We start from the raw sequence: 16,561 nt of genomic DNA, 5'->3' as shown, positions 1-16,561 counted from the left end.
AAGTTTTATATGCAAATGTCAAACTAAGATTCTAAACAAAACTTTGAAAATATTTATGATTGTAGTTTCATTCAGTGACAAGTACTGAACATCAAGGTGACCAGACTTCGAGTTTCGTGCTAACAATGAATTGAGAAAATAGGGCCTGAAATCACGAAAAGTTATGAACGTGAATCTAAGCTGACGCTGTCAACCAGTTAAGTTATGGTAACGAGTTTAAGTTAGCACTATCAGCCAATTGAAAGTTATGAACATGAGAGTATATATATATATATATATATATATATATATATATATATATATATATATATATATATATATATATATATATATATATATTACAAAACCATCAGTGGGGCAGCTACATTTATTTTCACTCAGCTATTATATGAAGTCTTCTTTGACCCAACATATATATCTGCGAAATAACAGGTGCTCTACGCGTTACTTTGCCGTTCGTTCGTTCTTTTGGATTATAGTCGTATATCGCCTGTTGGCATGCATAAATCGTTAGCATGCATGTGTTTTCGTGCTATTTAATTGGTGTGACTAACCTCTATATCATTCCACCAGAGCAAGCCACATAAAACAAGGGTGCTTCGAATGTCCCCGTCTGTCTTCTTCTCACCAACGCTGTGACCTTTCACAGAAGCAGCATAATTTAGTTTCAAATCAATGTCCAGTTTACTGTCTTATACTCCCTAACTTGACACCAGACATGTGAAAGTTACATCCGAGTCTAATATTACTGAGTTGTGAATTTTCCTACATTGTGAAGGTTATTATTTTTCGTGTACTATGCGTACTTGTGATTTCCTAGAGATTTGCCGATTCAGTTTGGTTTGTAGCAGCCCTTGACTTTTGCAATCTCAGATCGTGTGTTTCGATGCGGTGAGTTTGTAAACAAAACCAGTCAACGTCCTTTAACGTCAACAAGGTCTAGTTTAAAGAGGGCCTTTTTTGGTCAGAACGAAACCCTATATGATAATTATGTGGAGTTTATATATTTTAGGGGTAGGTGTGGGTACTATGCTGTATACTAATTACAGATGTGTATGTACTCTGTGTGATATTAATATTTTTGTGTTTCTTTTGTGGTCGTGATGGAAAGAAGGGAGGGATAACACCCCTCGACTTAGTTAAAGCGGGATGTGCACAGATGCAAGTGCTATTCCCACCTTTTTGCGCGGTTTGTATATATTGTGATCTACGCACGTGACGAACAGTGTAATGAAAATGGACCCAGCTTATTAATAAGCTATCTCTTCTGCCCAAGAATACGACGACGCCCTCAGATTCTCCTTTTCCCCGCGACTTAGGCGTACATCTTTTAAAGCAAACACATTATAATGTTATCTGCCAAATCATATAATCATATTATCTCAAATTTAAATTTGTTTCGATGAATGCAGATTTTTATGCAATGCATCCGGGAGGTCATAACTGTTTAACCGACGACTTGACGGACTAGTGAACGGTCGTCTGAAGACTCTAAGAATCCTCCTAAACCCAGAACTACTACAATAAAAGTGGAACTGTTTAACCGACGACTTGACGGACTAGTGAACGGTCGTCTGAAGACTCTAAGAATCCTCCTAAACCCAGAACTACTTCTATAAAAGTGGAACTGTTTAACCGACGACTTGACGGACTAGTGAACGGTCGTCTGAAGACTCCAAGAATCCTTCTAAAGCCAGAGCTACTACTATAAAAGTGGAACTGTTTAACCGACGACTTGACGGATTAGTAAACGGTCGTCTGAAGACTCTAAGAATCCTCCTAAACCCAGAACTACTACCATAAAAGTGGAACTGTTCGAAACAGCGGTAATACTGCAGAGATCCAAATCCACAGTAAGTTGCTCTATATCGGGCAAACATGCACAGCAAAAAATACCATCATAAGGTGTGGTAGACAACAACAATAAAAACAATACGACTACTACTACTATTACTACTAATAATAATTATTTGTATTGTTGTTGTTGTTGTTATTATTATTGTTATTATTATTATTATTTTAAGTATGAATAATGCTTACATGAGATATTTTTACACTTGTTTTTCATCTGCTTCATTGTTTTTTCTGAATCCTGAAGTTTTATCTGCAAGCTCTTATTCTCCAAAGTATGACGGCCAATTTCTTCTTGTTTTCTTGCAATCACCTCTTCCAGCTTTTCGTAGGATGCTGCCATAAAAAGGTCGATTGGATTCATTAATTCCATTATTTATTTGTACGACAGCTGTTCTACTTACTTAATATTGCCATATTGCGAAAGTAACAAAAGGGTAGAAAATCACATGTTAATATTAGGCAATTTCTGATATCAAATATATTGGATGATATCAAAGGCAGCTTAAAGAAAACTGATTTGGGACTTTAACACTGAAGGATGGCGTAAAGGAAACATATTTGGGACTTTAACACTGAAAGGTAGCTTAAAGAAAACAGCTTAGGGATTTTAACACTGAAAGTCTCCATCATGATTTGAAAAATAACAAAAGGCACAATAAAGGAATAAAATAATTTTTCGAGGGCATGATTTTGTGGCTTTGCTATGACAAATGTTTAAAAGAAATAGTTTAGAGCAATGGAAAAGTGCTATAAAGTGCTATAGCACACCTTTTGCTTCCTTCAGCTCCTGGATTCTGGCCTTGAGGTCCTTTTCCAGGCTGTCCTTCGTCGCCCGCAGCATGTTAGAGGTCCTCTCTGCTGCATCCTTCAGGAGAAGAAGCTCTTTCACCTGATGTAACAGATTTTCGCATTTCTTGGTCTTCGTTTCCAAAGACTCGCTCGTGCTATTCAGGGTATCTGAAACAACAACCAGTGTCTGTTAAATATTTAATAAAATAGGTTGATATTGGTGGTGTATGGGTGGAGCCAATGATATAATCTGCAGATATTTTAGATGCTGACTGAATTAAATTTGCAAGCGACGTTTATTTTTATTTTCTTGAAAGCCATCTAATTTATCTTGAGTCACATCAGATTATTTATATTCTCCTTTCGTTTGCTCCTATTCAATAATTCAGTATGTGCTTTAATCTTTACTTGGTATAACTACTGATTCAGAAACTCTCTCTCTCTCTCTCTCTCTCTCTCACACACACACACACACACACATATAATATAATGGGGTGAAATGGAAGGGAAGACACTATATCACAGAGTAAGGAAGACTATTGAGTATCCAAAATAAATACATAAATGCTCTAACAGCAAGTACTTGTACATTATTATTTCCATATGGATATCGCCGACTGATTTTCGAAGATAATGACTGCAAAATTAGTTTCGACTCAGGTACCTGCCATCTTTGTGAAACATTTGTCAAGTTCAGTATCAGAAATCGGAGGTAATCCATCACGTATTGGCCAAACACGTGATTGTGATATTATCCCATGCTTATACGCTTTTTCTGATATTAAAATTATTCATTTGCCTGACATAGGTTTACATTGTCTTACTGATGTGGGGAAATTAAAGTCTGCGTCAAATAACTTGTAGCCAGTTTATCAGGTTGTGTGAAGAGAGGCGCATCTACCTCCTGCTTACATTACGGAAGTCAATCATATTCGATGCAGTGAAAATCATTTCTTTATGATGTCTACCACAATTTTATTACCCACCCACCCGCCAAAAGAATCCCCAATAAATGTTATTAAACCCACACACTGATGCTCATATTTACTTTAAAAAATGTATATATGGCGTTGTTTTATAGCACTTTTTGTAGTGTCCCAAAAATATACGTGTAACAAGCTTAGACTACGTGCTATTTGTATCGTGTCTGCAAAATGTACATGTAAGCTATGTGATGTTTGTATTGTGTCTGAAAAATGTACATGTAACAATCTTGATATACTTGTTATTTGTACACTATTTGAGAAATGTATATGTAACATGCTGTTATGTGCTATTTGTATCGTTTCTAAAGAGCATACGTATAACAAGGTTAGGCTATATGCTATTTGTTTTGTGTTTGAAACATGTACATGTAATACATTCAGGATATGTGCTATTTGTGTTGTGTCCGAAAATATGCGTTTGACAGGCAACTTGTATTGCCGTCACGTGACTAGCAACTTTTATTTCGTCTCCGTTTATATATATGATATATTTTTGTGAGATGTTTTTCTTTGTCGGGGAATCGGTGTCGAGAAGGTATATCTCAAACTAGAGTAATTATCCAAAAAGATAAAGGCCTCATACTATACCGTATTCAAGGAGTAGTTTCGTAAAATTTCGTATTAGAAAGGTTTCTCGAAATATTCTCATCTGGAAGTGTTTAGTAATTATAGAATTAAATACTAATGCGTATTAGGTGCTTGTGTCCTGTTTGGTGGTATTTAGCATGACATGTCGACCAACGCTTTAAATTGCCCACATATAAACTATACCAATGTGAAAGTAAGAAAAACCAGCCAGTGTTATGTTGAACATAAATGTTGTGTCTATTGTATGTGTTGTCTTGCCATTGTATGTTTACGGTGTACAGCCTGCTGGACTGTGCATTACTATGTGTGGTATAATAACTTTTGTGGCGATCGTCTCAAGTAGCATGTGTATGTATAAGTCAGAAGGTAGAGTGAGTGAAAGAATAAGTGCCCACCATAATAACACGTGCATTGCATATTGGCGCGCATTGCTAATCCCGCCCTATCCTCCTCTTAACGCAGTCTACCAGAAGTCTCCATGGCGAGCAGTTGCAAAACCCTCCAGTGTTTAGCACATGCAACATACGCGCCAATATGCAGTGCACATGCCAATACACATAGCAGTGCACAGGATAGCAGGCTGTGTAAACATCCAATGGCAAAACAACTCATAAAACATATATAATAGTTATGCTCACTATAACAGTGGCTACACCTACAAGTGTGATCTTAGTCTCGCGAATGTGTCGTCCTTCCTATAATTAGAGGAAAATTATGTTTGGTTTTGGTGTGTTCTATATAACCTTTCATTTACAACAGTATTGTCGTCAGGTTCTTGGAAATAAAGGGTAAAACAACGACATTAAGCCAAATTTAGCTCTGCGTGGGTTCGAGTCTCGGATTCGGCTAATGTGGGTATGTGAGAAAGCTTGCCAGTAGCTTCTCGTGGGTCGGTGGTTCTTTCCCGGGTTTTCCCGGGTTCTTCCTCCACCATTAATACTGGCCGCCATGTATAGCCAATCGCGTGCTGAAAAATGGCGTTAAACCCAACAACAACAACAACAACCAAATTTAGCATTGCTTATTTTGAGTTCGGGTTTGTTGTCATTATTCTGTTGTTTTTTCCCCCACTCGATCAAGGATGTGAACTTTTAAATTAGTTGTTTTAGATCCCTACTAACATTTAATATTTAATTTTTCATACTGATATCGTGAAATTGTATGGCAGTCATCAAGATATTGAAAGACACAGTTTTTACTCCAGCTAAATCTGGAATCGTCTCAAAATATAGTTTTGTTCTCTTGACTTCGTAAGAAATTCGGCATTCTGGTATCTGGTAAAATTCTTTATTGATTTTTGTTACCAATCGAGGGGGCTTCAGTAGAGCTTTGAACAAGTTAATCCATCAAGACATCTCATAAAAAATTTCTGAAACTATTAAAAAAATAACATTTCGTCATTATACACTTTTCAGACCATATATTAGACGTTATATATATATATATATATATATATATATATATATATATATATATATATATATATATATGCCACATCTTATTTATACCCCGTTTCTAATATCGATCATGAGAGCCGTGTGGACTCAGTTGGATGAGTGTCGCACTCGTGTTCCATGAGTGACGGACGTTCGATACCTGCTCAAGCTGGGGTCGGCTATCTCGTTATGTTCTTCAGACAGGTACTCGATTCCTATTCCTATGCATGATATAGCCAATAATCTATTTCCTGTTTATGATATAGCTAATAATGTGTTAAAAGTGCCGTTAAAACCAACAAAACTACATAATTTGTAATGCTTGAAATCCGTGTTTTCTGAGAAAGAAAGTTTGTCTACAGGCAACGTAATATTAATTTCACGGTTTGTTATTGATCCAGTAATTTCTCTGATGACCCGGTATCATACCGTCCCAGGTATCTAGCAAACCCTGTAGCAAAATTTACCCCATTGATGACTGTAAGGATTTCGTTGCACTTTTTTCCTATCTTTTTATGTGGAAGCATGCTCTAGAAACATTTGTATGACAATATGATTCCATTTGTGACATCACACAGGACTGACCTAGAATTTTTTTCTACTAAATCAAGTCTTCACGTGAATCACTTTACGAATGACAACCAAGAAATAAAAGGTGGGGATCCACCACACGTATAGTATACACTCTAAGGGATATACAAACTTTCTAGTCACGAAACTAAACGCAGATTCCATAGCAGCTTTTCCTATAAGAGTAGTAGTGAAATATCTATTTTGTCCCACCCATGGGACACATTTGGTGCCTATCAATCGTTTTAGTCCTATTAAACGTTTGGTGACTATCATCGATCTCATGGAGAGCAAGTCATAGTCCAGGCACACAATTACACACGGACCGTAATGGTGGTGGTTCGACGATTTTGGACAATAGGGTCACTCCCACCATGCCACTTCCACCACCTTTCCCATAAACACAACACTCATGACGCCATCAGCACGGTCAACCACGCTAGCGGTGCGCCGTTATATTTTGCAGAGAACTTGCCACCGTGAGCATCGCGCCCAACGGGACATCGTGCACAAGCAAAAATCAAACAGATGAGCTAGTGGGAGGACTCAGGTAAAATTGCCGTCCATCCCAATCCATTTACATAACGCAATCCCCAGGCTGAAGTTATGGTGGTTGGCGTCTGTTGTGGTCGTTTTGACGTCCCCGGCCACATTGCTGAACTTTTTTTACATGTTAAATTTGGCCTTGCAGTTGTGGTCTCTGGCATTATTTGTGATCATTGCAGGTCCTGCGTTGTGGGTGTATTCATCGATGTAGAAGCCAATTACGTTGTCCAGGAGGGCCTCGACATCCTTGCCATTGATATAGCGAGTCTGTCATCACGCCATTGTTGATGAACACGGTTTGGATCTCTGGCATCTGGCCTTTGACAAGTAGTACTGCAGGTCGCCAACGCTGCGGCCCTCATGTGGAGGGAGAGGTCCTGTATGTCTTGGAAGAGATCGTGGGAATACTGCCCCTGTGCTGTTGAGTAGATGGCACGGGATTTTGGCCGCGGTCACTGGAAGTTTGAAGGGCAAGCGCTCGCACCTTAAGTGACTCAACTTGATTCGGCAGGGACCACCCAAACTATTCCCTTACGCGATTGACATTTATCGAGAATTTTTCCCACTTATGGCCGACCAATCTTCTTTTCTTGTTACTTCCCGTTAAATCCACTTCAGGTAGAGGTCCAGCAACGTTTTGGCCTTTGTCCTTTGTCGCCATAATGCAGCAGCATGTCACTCCAATTTGGGGGATCGATGCTACGGCCAAATTAGCCCAGATATATTGGCAACCCTCTTGGGTGATATTTGTGCCAGGATAGACAGTCTTGAACTAGACGTGGACAGGGACTTCAGCGAAAACGCGACTATGCTGCAAAACATTCTTTATTATGCCAAGAAGGTTTCTCTCCATCCCCGTGCTTGCCAAAAATCTACGTCTGCTACACTATTTTACATCCTCAAGATTTTCTCGGCAAACTTCGCGAAAACCTTGGCGTGTTTAATAATTGAAACAAGTTTTCTTGCGACCTCTTACATTATATCCTTCAGTACAAGCTGGTTGGCACTTAACTTAAGTACGGTATGTGCCACTCTCGGTACATTGTCTTCCGCACTTGTTTTTTTTTTTGCAAGAGAATCTCGACAAGATGGTAGTTCAAGGACTTACATGCCACGTCTAGATCGAAGGGTTTTATCAAATGGACAGAACCCATCAATATTCCGGGTTATGGACATTAAGTCGACTACCAGGTGGCAGAGCTTGCCCTTGTCTAAGTCATATTTATTCATGAGCATGATTAAGTCCTTTTCGAGCCTGTTAAATGCCTTGGGCAGCAGGTACATGTTAAGCTGGATATATAGTATTTAGTTGCTCTGATCAAACCCCAACGCCCGGTAGTCACATCTAAAGGCTAGTGTCGATTTAGCGGTTTGGGTAGAGGACCAAGTGGAGTTATTTTTATGTAAATTCGGGAGGAGCTTCGTACAGCCAGAGAACTTGCCTTCTGGCTTGTGTGCAAGGTCGCCGGCGGGTTTGTATATAGGAATAAAGCATAAGAACAGGTAAAGAAAAAGACACTAGAGAGCCAGATCCTAGCTCTCTAAAACGTGTTTGTTCAAGTTTTCAATGGCACTGACAGGATAATAGGTGTCAGAAATGAATAAATATATAAAACTTAAGTGAAAATCACAGGCCAATAACGAGGCACAATTGCTTATTACTTCAGACATCCTCAAAATTTGCATTGAATAAGATATAAAAGACGACATTTATAAATCACAACCTGAAGGCAGACAAGTAACTTGCTGTTCTTCATTTATAGCAAGCATCCAAAAGAACGTTTGAACCACACATAATCAAAGATAGTTTGGATCTATGAATACCTGATAGATATACGAATATGAGGAGAATGAATAAGTCAGATGTAGTTAGAACTTCATGTATAAATTCTACGAGTGCAAGGTTATCTGCAAATTTGACTTTAATCAAGGGTTTCATAATCTCAAACTAAACCAATATATCGAGATATTGTTACCTTCAGAACATCATGGGGCAGCATGAGACCAAAAGGTCTAGTGCTTGGAGAAAAATCATCACAAAATTTCTTTGATAAAACAATGTACACAACGGGATGATATTCTTATTGGAGACAAAATCTAGAAGAGCATAATAAAACACTAGGAGCCTTCGTACATATAGCATCAAATGTGAGTCCTCTTCAGTCGTGGCAAATGTCTATTTAATGCGAAAGAAATTATTAAATATTACTACTGGTTCAACGAATTATAGGTCTTTTTATGAAGATTGCATTACAACCGCCACCAGAAAAGTATATGCAGTCAAAGAATGCGATCCATCAGGATCAAAAGAAGTTGTCTCAGTTTTTTAAATCATAATTAGACATTTATCCAGCTAACAATAAAAGAAACTAAGTTCAAATGGGGACAGAATGAATACGCAGTACTTGAGAAGCTGATAGACTACATTACAAATGAAATCAATAATAACCTGCTTTAATCCAGCCAGACCCCATAGCTGAGAGAATTGAGTCCAGCTTTAACAAAGGACTGTCTGCGTGACTGACTACTTCAAGAAACTGACAAAGAATTTCAACCTGTATATTTTACCAGTTGAACAGTGAAAGACATAGCAAAGAGATACAACCAGACCGAACCGATTCAGCACCAACCTTCTGGAACAGCCAAATTCAAGATGATCAAGGTTCATTAATCGAGACTATTTTTTTTATAAATTACATCTAAATTTTATCCAGGATTTTAAAAGTGGGTTGATAAACATGCATGATGCTGACTATATATTAGTATATAAACCTGGTAGAGATAACGAAGATGCTATGGACTTATTTCACTAAGAATCCGCTGCCAAAAACTGGTAAGGACGGCAGAGACAAAAAGTCATCAAGTATGTTGTAATAATAACACTTCGTCCTTAAGAGAATGAAGAAGGAGACCGAGCAGAATAGGCACATACAAAAGTAAAGGAGAGTATCGTTGTAGGTGAATAGGAACTCCATACGACCGACCATGATTTTGCACCTTTATAAACGATTTCCGAATTATGAAGGGATTGATCTTCATTTTAAATCAGATTGTCATTCACAGAGTTTACAATGAATGTCATCAGATCTTCTCACAGCCTTGGACACTAAAGAATGACTAAAACCTATTGAATGCTCGGAGAAAAGTATTTGTTTTCAAACAATAAACAACATGGTAGACATGATCAACAGCCAGTGTTCGAATGCCAAGTGCTGACGAAAGTGTATCAACAAGAAACGTTAAAACCAAGTAATATACCGGGCAAGTCATGGAACATTGTAAAATTAGATTTTGGAGTAACAAACCAAAATGGACATTTCAATCTGCTTGTAATTTACAAAAGAACAAGATAATTAGAAGATGAAAACATCCTTACTACAGATTTAAAGTAAAAAGAGGAAGATTAAAACAATATTTGCTAACTATAATATTCCAAATCAACTGGAAATCTGACCACCATTTAACTCTAATGACTTTCCAAAATTTGCCAGAGATGAAGAATTCACACATTCGTGCATCTATGATCCTATGGAAATTGAGACCATGTTTGAAGCTAACAGGTTTCATATTAACACTATACCCTGGGGATATTACCACACCCATACATGGCGATTAGACCAATTAGATCTACATTAGATTAGCAAGACCAAAATAACTGACAGAAATATGACTACAGCAAAATTAACGTAAATGACGGACAATACAAAAAAAGTCTAAAACAGAACGCAAAATTAAAGCTTTCAATGAACACAGTGTTTGTTCTTGGACACTAAATCAGGTAAAAAAGAAGGAACGGCAAACTCATGGACGAACAATTAAGAATAACTACATCTGGAAGAGTGGTCTGTCGCGATGCAGATTAGTTCAAACTCGTGAGTGTGACAAAGAGTAATAGCAACAATATATGAAAAATGCAGATACACACCAAAATAACTGGGGACTGAAACTGTTTCAATGGCTAGCCCCCTGAGATTGATCCCAAACGGATCCAACATCATTGAAAGGAACGAACTCTTCGAGACGCTAGCTCAGTACCATTGGATAGATCCTACATAAATATTACAAATGAAACACCGGCAACCATCCATCAACCACAACGGAACCGTCACAGACCATATTATCTGACAAACTGTGTTCAACGGACATTATAAACATATTCTGTTGAAGTAAGACAATTAATTAGAATAATTAATTATGTCCAGTATTTTCCAACCCTGGCAGTTTGTACCCCCTATTTGAATTTAAAAACAAAAGGCCTGAAGGATGTAAAACCAAATGCACACTTAGTGAAATAATTCATTAGTTTATAGTTTCTAATCCGATTGTCGCTAGTGGGTCCCCTTTACTGTCAACTTCGTGTTTGAAACAAAGCAGGAGTTTCTTTACTAATAAGGTTTCCATATTCATGTGTCAACTCTTGTTTCATTAATTTGTTCAATTAAGTTACAATTCTCCAAGCTACTTTCTGTGCATGTTTCACATTCAAGGGCATATTTGTACTCTTTCTGTTTTTATTCATTTTTTATGGAACGGTGGGTATTAGAACTAGAAATTATAAATACTTAATGTAGACGACATAGTATTTACCTTCTGTTTATGTGTGCAGTTGAAAGATACACCACTTTCGCTGAAAATGTATATTTCTAGGATTTAGAAATAACTGAACCTTAACTATAATTTCATCATACTCTTAAACTGTCATGTTAAATATGATCACATTTGCTCTAACTGCGCTGATGGAGTTAAACTTATAACCTGATAAAATGTGACCTTTGGACTCCTCCCTCCCCCAGTGTCTTTTGAAACCTTCGCTGCCATCTTCTGTTCCTCATACAATATGATACCCTACAAGATCATTCTCTTATTTTGGGTATATTGAGTTCAGAGTACAAGGAGAACCGACTGACAGACATGTCTAAAAAAGATATATTTCTCAAAACCAAATATGTACCATTCTTTGAATTCAGTTCTTCTTTAAGGTTTTGTAGCTTTCGCTTCAGGTCCTGGCATTCTTTCTTCTTGGTTTCCACTCTTTCGAAAAGACTGGTATTTGTCTGGCTGCAGGCGGCTATAGCACCAGACAATTGCTGATTGGTGGCTGCAATGACGACATAGGGTTCAACGTTGTCTACATTTACGAGCAGCATATTTTATGTTTTCCTTTTTTTTTAAAATCTATATGTACTTCTAATGGACAAGTTGCATAAAATTGAAAAAAAAAATATTTTTAACTGAGAGGTAGAAATAGTTTGTCTCTTGTACAGTTTTATAGCGAAATATATAAAAAAAAGAAGAATCCCCAAGAATCAACAACAGGAACAGGGACTCCAAGAAATAAATCTTTAAACAGTTTCGCTCAAAATATTTAAGAGATAACTTCCAGTATTGCACCAACTCTGTACAGAATTTCAATATATCAAGGATACATTTTACGTTCTAAAACCTGTGCAATGTATCACAATTGAAAATGAAATAAACAAAATTGAATTACTTGAATGAGTTAAAAAATAGTCGTGCACTACCTGACGCGAAAGGCATATCTTTTCATGACATATAGCGACATGGGTAATTTATTATTACATCATATCTCATCTACTACTACTACTACTAATAATAATAATAATATCAATCAACCGTCCAAGGCACTTCCTCATCTGTTTACGTTGGTATCCTTTGAGTTTACCCTCGGACACCATCTTAACTTAAAATAGTAGCGTCTTTTTATTAGTTTGTTTGATCATTGCGTACTTAATTAATTTAACTGAAAATATCAATAATGGGATGATCTGACCATGAACTGGCCAAACCCGTTTGACCAACATTGCCCTAATTAAAGCACTTTTGATGTCATTTGCCAATTTACTGAATATAATACCATTCTAGAACAATACATATAATGCTATCTTGAAGTAACTTTGCTATCACTGGCTATATGGAAATATTATTATATCTATTAATATAAAATATATGTTCAGAAATCAATGTTTAATGTATTTAATATGTGCTTCAAATTAAATATTTTCAAATGTTTCAAATGTTAAAATGAAAATAAGTTGGTTCTCTTGTTCGAAATTTACTCAAATAACAACAATTCAGCGATAACAGTATATATAAAAATAAATTAATGATAGCGGAGTTCGATATAATATAAATTTACTCATCGATAGCTCTTACCGCTCCGGTGGACTAGTGGTTAGAGCGTCCGCCTCGGATGCGGGAGGTCGTGGGTTCGATCCCCGGCCGAGTCATACCAAAGACTTACAAAAATGGTACTAACAGCTGCCTCGCTTGGCGCTCAGCATTAAGAGGTTAGTGTTAGGACTGGTCGACCCGGTGTCAGGATAATGTGACTGGGTGGGGCATCATGCTACATGTCTGCGGCATGATGCCCCAGTGCTAGACATCACTATAAACTGCCACATTGCAGACATCGTAGCGATATGACTGAAAAATTGTTAAAGCTACGTTAAAAATCAAAATCACATCATATCACATCGATAGCTCTTTATATAAGAAAGCACGATTTGCAAGAGAAATCAGTAGAAATATTGGGTTAATTTATATGTATTTCTGTTTGATAGTGTTCATAGTGGCCTGATTTTAACATTTATATTACTTTTATTGCAACATTTGCAAACAGGTTCGGAAGGTCGACCGGACAGAATGGGTTGTAGGTGATGTACATTTATTTCTTGACATTAGCTTATTCTTAATATCAAAGAGCTCTTTGCAGCTGGAACTTTCCGTGATCTTAGTGCTAATTTTGCTGGTTGGAATATGTGACATTCTTCTTAGCAGCTTCATATATCTGCTTCTGAAACGTGAGGCTGGCGGAAAGCCAAATCCTCTCAGCTTTATGGCTTACTCTTTTAGCAATGAGAAGCTAATCCCTAACACTACTATACCATGGAAAATACGTTTAAATTGATACTCTGCACTTCAGAATAATCTGTCAAGCCAAAATAAACGCAAGCATTCATCATGTTTTACTGCTGTAGGAGGTAAAGAAGTTGTAAGGTTTACTTGGATGTCTTGCATCAGTTAAGTTAATTCATCATACGGAGATTTTTCTTAGTAGCAAACAGAGCTGGTATATGACGCAGAGGTTTTCTGATGCAAGTCCGTGGGCCATTAATCAGGACTGGAGAATATTCTCAAGTCTATGAAGAATCCAGTCTAAGATGTGACCATGTTTATGGGTGGGTTGGCTAACTGATTATTTCAGTTTCTAAATGTAAATAGAATCTAGGAGTTTTTATGTGCATGGGTTTTCAGGACAGTCAGAATTAAAGTTGGAATCTCCAAGAACAATCAGGTTGTCACCTATAAAATTTCCATTCTTTATTAGGTTAGGAAACTGCTCCAAAACGAAACATTCAGCCTGCTTGTTTTTTCAACTAGAAGTAGGGCGGTAGAGGCAGAAAAAATTAACGTGGACGTAATTAACATATCAGAAAATGTATTTATCTATTATTTTTTTTAGTTATCTAGTTAAAGTCTACAACACTGATTACCTAGCAGCTCATCTATTATCCTCTTCTTCGTTGACTTGCGTCGAAACATGCAACAGCCCCTTGTCTCCAATGAATTATCTTGAAATAATAATAATAATAATAATAGAAACACCATTTTTACTATTGCTGCCTTGATGATGAAATTGATGATGACAAAGGCGGGCAAATATATAAAGTTTGCCACATAACTTTTCCCCTTTCACGCCATACTAAATAATTATAAGAAGAAAACTCGAGAACTGTTCGTCAAAGGGTTTACTTTACGTGTTAATATGCCATCCGTTTGTTAAAAGGCTATACGAAATAATATAACAAACTAATGAATTATTTACCTTTCCTATAGTGATTACTTCTAGAATTATATCCTGTCAGTCCATATGTAATACAAAGTCTATATAATCCTTATAGACCAGTTTTACAAAAACCCTCAAAATTACTTCCCCGTGTCAGAAAAAGCGACATTGTTTGCATCGAGTAGCTTTTGAAGTTATTCCTGTCATTGTTCATATAGTAAAGGTTGCTTTACATACCTGAAACTCTGTTGTCCATATTGATACATAATGAATAATGACCTTGAAGTAGTAAATCGACAATTCAGTAACGTCATTTTGTTTACATGGAATCAAAATCATGACGTCATACTTGTAACGTTGCAGACTTATCGATCCATCTTTGTTCATGTTAGGTGGCGCTCACCAGATAATATGCACTTTTGAGAGAGTGACGTATGTAAGGTGAAGTAGTTCGCATTTAAAACATGCACAGTGGAGAGAATGTTGGCATATCTCTATGCTACATTAATGTAATGTGGATATTTCTTTTGGATATTGTACTTTTGGAAATTTTACATGATTTAAGTACACTGCTAACTAAAATGACTGCTCCCTTGTGTTAAAAAATCAGTCTGAATTAGTCTAAAGTGCACTATACATAGCAGCTATTAAAATAGGGAAAATGAATTTTGCCAGACTAGACAATACCAGCTTCTGAAAGTGCAATGAATGAATTACCAAATATATAAAATGTAAAAAAAGTTATCGGCTCTTTTTTATATAATTGACCTCTGAAGTTCAGGAAGTGAAAATGTCCAAGTAGAGCTAGCACTTTTTTGAAAGATGCACATTTGAAGTACGGCCAAGCTGTATACTCTATAACCCATAGTACACCCATCAATCATACACCAAAATAAAGGGAATTAAAAGTTCTTTGCATTATACCTAAGGTATACAAGGTCTTTTATTAAATAGCCAGTAAAACCAGTGAGGAGAGCCGGGCAAATTCTTTCTCTTTAAAATCCTAACCTATGCAAAATACGAAACTGTATAGCGCCACCTTACGCCTTACAGTTGTCACAAAATTTATCTCCCTCACAATTCATCTGTTTGAGGTTCAATCTTTGCGGTAAAATATTACCGATTGCGACTTTTGTATGTCTAACAAGCCAACATAAGAGCAGTTTCATTCTAATCAGCTGGTAGTTTTTTTTGTCATTAAGGTTTTAATTATTCCAAGCTTCTAATCTCTCAAAACAGCTTTAAAAATGGCAAAAAGTTTTTTTTCCTGGCACACGTTCTGACAAATCAATTTTCTTACAGCTACACTCGTATGGAGATTTGGTAGCTAGATGTACATTTATCTATGCAAAATTTGAAGACAATCGGCTACATTTTTTTAATACCCATTCCAATAGTACAATAGTTGGATTATTTGTTACTTCTTGGTCTATATTTTTTTCCACAAATAGTTGAACTGATATGAAGGGCAGCTATACCTGCATTCAAGGCGTGATTGGTAGCAAGGTCGGGGGCTTGAACCCCGGTCAAATCGCGCCAAATACTTTTATAAAAATGTCTAGTGTCAGGATACAATGACTGAGTAGGACTTGACGCTGTATGTCTGCGGTATGATGTCCCAATACTAAACATCACTATAATCTGCCACACTGCATACATCGTGGCGTTATGATTAAAACCGACTGCTAATTTTAAGTTAAAAAATATATTCGCACACGTCTGTGCCAGAAGACAGTGTTATAATACACCATGTTATGGTGAAATTAATTATATTATTTTATTCATATGCATAACATTAGCTGAATTTATTAGATTGGCTGTAACACATTCTGACGTAGTTGTGTTGTCTGTCCGTGTAAAAATTAACTTTAGTGCAATTATACTGGAACTGTGTGGTGGGAGATAGAAGAAGCTTTATTAAGAATTAATACATAATACTTATAATGCAGCTGAATTTAATGGCGACAAGGCCGTTACATTTTATG

General features: G+C 36.8%; 1 protein-coding gene across 4 annotated transcripts in view; it reads right to left on the bottom strand.

Moving 5' to 3' along the window:
• LOC149775522 (uncharacterized) overlaps positions 1-14,900 on the bottom strand; it is a 38,558-nt gene extending 23,658 nt beyond the window's left edge. The window contains exons 1-5 of one of the 4 annotated variants that reach the window (XM_089943364.1): positions 14,814-14,900; positions 14,284-14,361; positions 11,721-11,867; positions 2,623-2,811; positions 2,041-2,187 (exon numbers count right to left, since the gene is read on the bottom strand). In XM_089943364.1, the coding sequence (XP_089799490.1) occupies positions 2,041-2,187; positions 2,623-2,811; positions 11,721-11,867; positions 14,284-14,361; positions 14,814-14,832 (580 nt within the window). In that variant the 5' untranslated portion in view covers positions 14,833-14,900. Of the gene's footprint in view, positions 1-2,040; positions 2,188-2,622; positions 2,812-4,612; positions 4,742-11,720; positions 11,868-14,283; positions 14,362-14,813 lie in introns of those variants that run through there. The other 3 variants (XM_089943365.1, XM_089943366.1, XM_089943367.1) reach the window with 3 other exon arrangements.
• Between the last annotated feature and the right edge of the window lie 1,661 nt (positions 14,901-16,561).

Source organism: Sinohyriopsis cumingii, chromosome 19, assembly GCF_028554795.1.
Source record: "Sinohyriopsis cumingii isolate HCF-2022 chromosome 19, ASM2855479v2, whole genome shotgun sequence".
Lineage (NCBI taxonomy): Eukaryota > Metazoa > Mollusca > Bivalvia > Unionida > Unionidae > Sinohyriopsis > Sinohyriopsis cumingii.
This window is presented reverse-complemented; position numbering and strand designations above follow the sequence as displayed.